At 31.3% G+C, this 6624-nt stretch overlaps 1 protein-coding gene across 1 annotated transcript; it reads right to left on the reverse strand.

The window, feature by feature from the left end:
* Positions 1-518: 518 nt before the first annotated feature.
* LOC114165750 (uncharacterized) lies at positions 519-2805 on the reverse strand. Its single transcript, XM_028050321.2, has 3 exons — positions 2717-2805; positions 2221-2370; positions 519-1074 (listed from the first exon to the last, which is right to left on the reverse strand). The coding sequence occupies exons 1-3, from the start codon at positions 2726-2728 to the stop codon at positions 670-672; spliced, it is 567 nt and encodes a 188-aa protein (XP_027906122.2). The 5' UTR covers positions 2729-2805; the 3' UTR covers positions 519-669.
* Between the last annotated feature and the right edge of the window lie 3819 nt (positions 2806-6624).

The raw sequence follows: 6624 nt of genomic DNA on the forward strand, positions 1-6624 counted from the left end.
TATATACAATAATAATAATAATAATGTGACATTTGACCTGATATACCAAATATTCTATAAATATATGGTATTAAACAATATAATGATATAATCAAACTACTTAGATTTATCAAAGTTACTATTAATATGTGATTATCTCATACTATTTTCTAACCAGTGAGATTTAATGGACCTCGTTGAACTACATTATTTAGCACATCTTGAGCCGTTGAGCATATATATTAATCATCTATAAAATTAACAAAATACCAAAATTAAAATTATTATACTACAATTATAACTTTTTATTATACTAAAAACAAAATATATCGATACTTATTTATTTATAATCATTATTTACTCTTATTATAATTGTTCATCATCATCATATATACGAGGAATATACAATATCTGGTGTGTAACTCTATTGGTAATGGTTCGTAATTATTGTAAATTTTGTAAGCTTCAATGATCTGGGCGCAGACAATTGAATTAAAAAAAAAAAAAAAAGTAAGCTCTGGTATTAAGTAGACTTGGTGTAAAATAAATTGTACCAACTACTTGAAACTTAGTGACCAAACAAAACATAAGATAAAGGTTTGATACTGTTGAGCAACAGATTAAGAAATCCAAGATTCTTGGAACGAAATACGAAGAACGTGAGAAGCAAAAGGGTCATCATTCATCGATTTATCTGCACAGACAACAGAGTACAGGTGTTCCATATCCATTGCTTTGTTCCAACGCTTTATGAGCAACGTGGCCACCAACAAATAGCGATTTTGACTCTTGAACCGGGAACAAGTCATTGGGTCCATAAATGGTTGAACAATGATTATTCCTTCTATGATGTGGAGATTTTCTTTCTGACAGAAGATAGTTACCAAGTGAGGGAGCAGCAACACTCACTGCATCAGTAGTTAGCTTTGAACAAAGTGAGAACAACCAAGGCCTCAGCTTGTGATTACTTTCGTTGTTCTTTGACGATTGCACCATTCTTCCCCTGCTTGATCTCCTTGAGACTTCTACGAAGCTAGAAATTCTCATGAGGCTTCCCAGCGTGATGCTCTTGTCACGGAAGAATGATCCAGTGGACTTAACCGAACAATTAATAAGAAGTCAGCAAAATGACTCGTGAAAAAAATGCTATATGAACATGCATAATCCAATCTAAAATTTCCTTAGAAATACTTCTGTACAGTGAAAATGGCTATATATATCGTCAGTTTTTAGTTACTGTCTACGAAGAATCTATGGAAATGGCTGTCTTAACGAGATGTTATGGATTTGATTTGTGTTTCGAAAACGACTTCTCAAACTTTTGACTCGTTTTTCCTATTCATTAAATATATTTTTCACCCATGGTAATAAATACTGTTTGGAATAATTCTTCACGTAAAGTAAAAAATAATACTGTTATTGGGAATATTAACTACACACGGTCAAAATAGTTTTCTTTTAATAATATGACTTAATTCATAATTAAAGGAATATATTTTAATTGAGTTGTACTTGAATATGCAACCTATAAGCCAAAATTAAACGACACAAATAAAATCAGAACCATTATGTCTGAGCGTGATGAGGGAGGCCAAGAGCATGTTCTGGACCATAGAAATCAAACAACAACGGTAAACTGAAGAGGTTGAGATTCCAAAAAATTTTGTTTATGGGTGATTTTTATGCATGAAGTTATTAAGTTCTCAAGATTTTTGACGCCGTTTGAAAACAACCGTCTAATCACCAAAATCATAGTCATAACATGAAGAATGTACACTAAGCAATCGCGGGTTGTGTTGCAGACAACAATTCTTTACTGTGAAAAAACTTAAATTCACTTCTTTTTATTGCATTATTTATGCAAACTTTCTGACAGTTGTACTCAAAAAACTTAAAAACTTATTAATTATTTACACTCTAGTAACTCATACATTAACTATCCACCACGAATGATATATTTAAGATTATAACATACTAACAAGTATGTATTATATTTGTGTATCATTTCCACAAAAGTTTCCCAAATTTGTTAGTGATAAATCAATGCACAGGGATCTTATATATATCAACTAAAACTAAACATACTACACAAAATGATTTAGTTTTCAAAATGATTGTTTGAAAAACTCTCAAAACTCGTCGATGAACTTTAATACGAGACAGAATGTGTAAAAGTTTGTCTCCACAAAGTGGGTGTACCAATAATCACCATTATACATTTATTGAAAGAAAGTTATTTACCTGTGTGTCAAGATCTGATGAATAATCAGTTGAAGGTGTGGGAGAAGCAGTGAGAATGGTGCTGAAGGAAACTGATCCAGAGAAATCACCATTTCCTGTTAACCCAATTCTTGCATTCAATAGTCTCAAACCCAAAGGCCACCCTTCTTCCTGCATTGCCTCAAAACCAGCCAAACGATACGTAAAACAAATATAAGATAGAGAATATGAAAAACTTATTTTGGTTACATTCAAACTGAAAGTTATTAAGAGTTTTCTTTTTTCGTAGATAATATATGTTCTAAAACCACTCTTAGTGAGGTGATGAGAGTTAAACCAAAAACGCTCATAGTGAATCGAGTGGCATGTATGATAAGGATAGAAGTTAGTTGCTGTTTCTGCTATAAAAAAAAATCTTCAAAGATTTAAAGGCATCGTTTCGAGAGAGAATTATGGTATATGAAATAGCAACTTTGTGTGTGAGTGAGAGTGAGTGTAAGGGGGAGAGAGATGATACCTGCAAAGCCATTACTGTGTTTGAGGGAATGAATACGTTGGAATGGGATGAACAATACGGAAATGAAATAGTAGAAAGAAGAGTATGGATTAAAATACTCCTAAAAAAAGATAGGTGTTTCATTGCTGATAAAAAAAAATTAAAAATAGGTGTTTCATTCCCCATAAAAAAAATGACTCCATTTAATCTTTTACAAAACATAATTATTATTTTAATACATAAATAAATAAATAATCTGTAATGTTTTACAAAATATAATTATTATTTTAATGTACAAATGGATAAATAATCTTTTCAACTTGATATATTTTATTTTTAAAATAAATAAAAATAATCATTTTTTGTGTAAAAAAATTATTTTATTTGAATTATATTAATAGGTAATGAAGCATATATTTTATCGTTAATGGTCACCTAATTTGGTTGAATTAGTTGAAGAGAAGATTAATACAATTAAACCCTTGGAGAAGCTATTAGGATGCAACGATTTTTTGCATACTAAGTTCAATTTTTATATTTTTTATTATACTATAATCGAAATATACAGAACCGATAACTGATGGTATTAAATTGATTGTTAATATGTATTTATTTACATATATTTGAAAAAGGAGTAATATAATATTATTTTAAGCTTATATGAAAGATACATGGTAAAACATTCAAATCTAAAAATCACTTTATGTGATTTTTAGTTAAAACATTTGTTGCGTTTTCTCTATATTAAAACATAATCCATGATAATACAATTTTACTATTACAAAATTATTTATTACTGATTATGAAACAGTGCACAGTCTTGTATAAATCAAATAAACAAAGTGCAGAAAAGTATTCTTGATTCATTCTGATTACTCGGTATGAAATATATTTTGACAACTCGCATAGAAGGTTGTCTCTATTAAAAGGATAACATGAAAAGAATAACTGTCATTTACTGAATATACCTTCTGACCGACGCAACACAACAAGAGAAGAATTCAACGACTGCACAGAGAACAAAACAAAGGAATCAGTATTGATCAGATAGAGGCATGTCCGTATGGCTATAAAACTGTGAGCGTGGTAGAATGGATATGGACGTAAGAGCTTTTCTGTTGCAAGTTAATGCAATTTATGTGCATTAATTGTCTCTGAAAGTCAAAAAAATGAGACAAAGTTGAGGGTGACATGAGAGTGACTTCTTACCACCCTTTTTCAGCAACAATATGAGCTCTGGTTTTGGGGATACAATACAACAGATGGTAGCAGCACTGTCCTGGTGGGAATATTTTTCGTGGCAGATATTAAAGAACAAAGAGTGCAGTTGTGTGGGTCAGAATAGTTCTCTCTTTGCAAGGATTACGTGGGGACAAAACAAAATAGCCTTAATGCTCTCAAAGGAACATAGTTTATTGAGTTGTATATATTTGATAAATAAAAATTAATCTATAGCTTAAATTGGAATATTATATTATAGAGAAAAGTTTCCTTGAAGGAAGAGACAAAAGACAAACCATAATTATTATAATTATCGGTGCATAAAAGTTTTTTTATAAAGGTTTTTTATACCGCACTAAAATAAATAAAAAAAGTTAGAATTATTTACCGACAATTACATACAAATTAAAATCTGTAAACAATTAAGTTTTACAAATGAATTTTGTATACAAAATATATGTTATATAATGTGTGATGTAAGATTTATTGTTTAAATACTCAGAACATGGAGTGATTTCATAGCAATTGGGATAGAATGTATGAGAAATGCTATAGCAATAGAAGATGTTAGAAAGATAGCAACAACACCAACAAATACGAGGAACGCCAACCTCAACAAGATCGCAGGAGCAACCCCAACAAAGCAGCTAAACAAAAAGTCATTAAAATCAACACCAACATGGACATAATTACTGTAGAATTGTGTACTTTTGGATTTACCACTTCTATATTATACGTCTATATTATGTCTTGATATGTGAAGAAAACATATCATATGAACAGTTAAAGCACGAGAGGAAAACAATTCATTTTCGTAAATCTATTTCATCCGTATCGTTAATTCATTGCCTGTAGCCATACGTGTATCTTACCAAAAAATGTGAAGTTTAGTATAACTCGATTGTGTTCATTTTTCAATTCCATATGTAAGAAAGTTATTGACCCTCAAAATTTGGAGGAACTTCAACAAGAGGTTGTTATTGTATTGTGTCAACTAGAGATGCTTTTTCTTCCATCATTTTTTGACATCATGGTGCATTTGAACGTTCATCTTGTAAGAGAAATTAGATTGTGGGGACCAGTTTATCTATGATGGATGTACCCAGTGAAACGATATATGAAGATCTTGAAGGGATATGTGAAGAATCAATATCGTTCAAAAGCTTCAATCATTGAAAGATACATTGCAGAGGAAGCCATTGAGTTTTGTTCATAGTACATGTCAAAAGCAAATTCTATAGGAGTGCTTGACAATTGTTGGCATTCATGTACAACAATGCAAAAGTCTTCAAGAGGTGTACATGTGGAAAGCAAATCTAGAAAAGAGGTTATACAAGCACATTTGTATATATTAAATAACACAGATGAAGTCATACCATATTTGACTAAACACAAAGACATTGTGAAAGAAAAAAACCCAAGACAATCAAAGAGGTGGGTGTTCATGAAGCATAACAAAACTTTCATGACTTGGTTTAAAGAACAAATCATCAAGAACCCATTTGCATCTGAAACATTAACATGGCTTGCAAATGGATTAAAGTTTGATGTGTTATGTTGTTCTGGCTATGAAATCAATGAGACTTTATTTTATACAAAGTCTCAAGATGATAAAAGCACTGTGCAGAATAGCGAAGTCACTTTAGAGGCAGGGTCACTACAATTCTCAACTTCAAAAGATCAAAATCCTATTGTGGGATCCATGCCATATTACGGTGTCGTACAAGAGATTTGGGAACTTAGTTATACCAAGTTTTCTATACCTATTTTCAAATGCAAATAGGTTGACAATAAAACTTGTGTGAAAGTTGATGAATCGGGAATGACATTGGTTGACTTTCGAAAGGTAGCATATGAAGATGAACCATTTATTATGGCATATCAAGCATCACAAGTCTTTTATGTAGCCGATCCTGCATCCAAAAATTGGCATGTTGTACTACACGATAAAAAGGAGACCAACAATGAACATGAGCAAGCCATTGAATGTTACGAGCTTCAATCATTTACATCAACAATGATTAACAAACATTGTGATGATATCATAGATGATGTACTTGCAACTCAAAAAGATCATGACGAAGGAATATATATATATATATATATATATATATATATATATATATATATATGTGTGTGTGTGTGTGTGTGTACAATTTATTGTAAATTTTGTTGTCATTAAATTTATTGCCTTTATTTATAAGTAATGTTATTAATGTTTGTCATTTTCTTTTTAAAACAGGAAAATGTCTTCCGATGAAGGCCCTCTAAAGAGATCTGGCAGAGGAGCTACTAGATTAAAGTCCTCCTTAAGAAGTTAGCTAGTGGCAAGAAGACACCGGTGGATGTCAATGTCCACACTGGTAGGGCAACTAGGCCTAATGCAGAGATATTTCACACCTATCTTGGTATAGTGGCTCGGGAGAAGATTTCTATATTGGCACAATCTTGGGATCATGTCACCGAGCATGAGAGAAACATCATTTGGGAGATATTATGGTAATTAATTTTGTACATCTTAAAATCTTTATGAAATATTAGATGTTCTAATATATTTTTTTTTTCCATATATATGTAGATGGTTTTTGATATCCCTAATGTGAAGACGCTGAAGTCAAAGATTTTGTCTTCGGTTGCCATCAAATGGCGTCAATTTAAATCAAAATTCACATCAGTCTATGTGTATGGTGCAAGAAAAGGAGAAAGTC

This window comes from Vigna unguiculata, chromosome 10 (assembly GCF_037176805.1).
Source record: "Vigna unguiculata cultivar grain cowpea cultivar isolate G323 ecotype 2 chromosome 10, ASM3717680v1, whole genome shotgun sequence".
Classification (NCBI taxonomy): domain Eukaryota; kingdom Viridiplantae; phylum Streptophyta; class Magnoliopsida; order Fabales; family Fabaceae; genus Vigna; species Vigna unguiculata.

Excerpts from the sequence above, each read along its gene's own strand:
- LOC114165750 (XM_028050321.2), bottom strand. Across the intron at positions 1,075-2,220 it reads CATCAGATCTTGACACACAG|TCCACTGGATCATTCTTCCG; the intron begins GTAAATAACTTT and ends TGTTCGGTTAAG.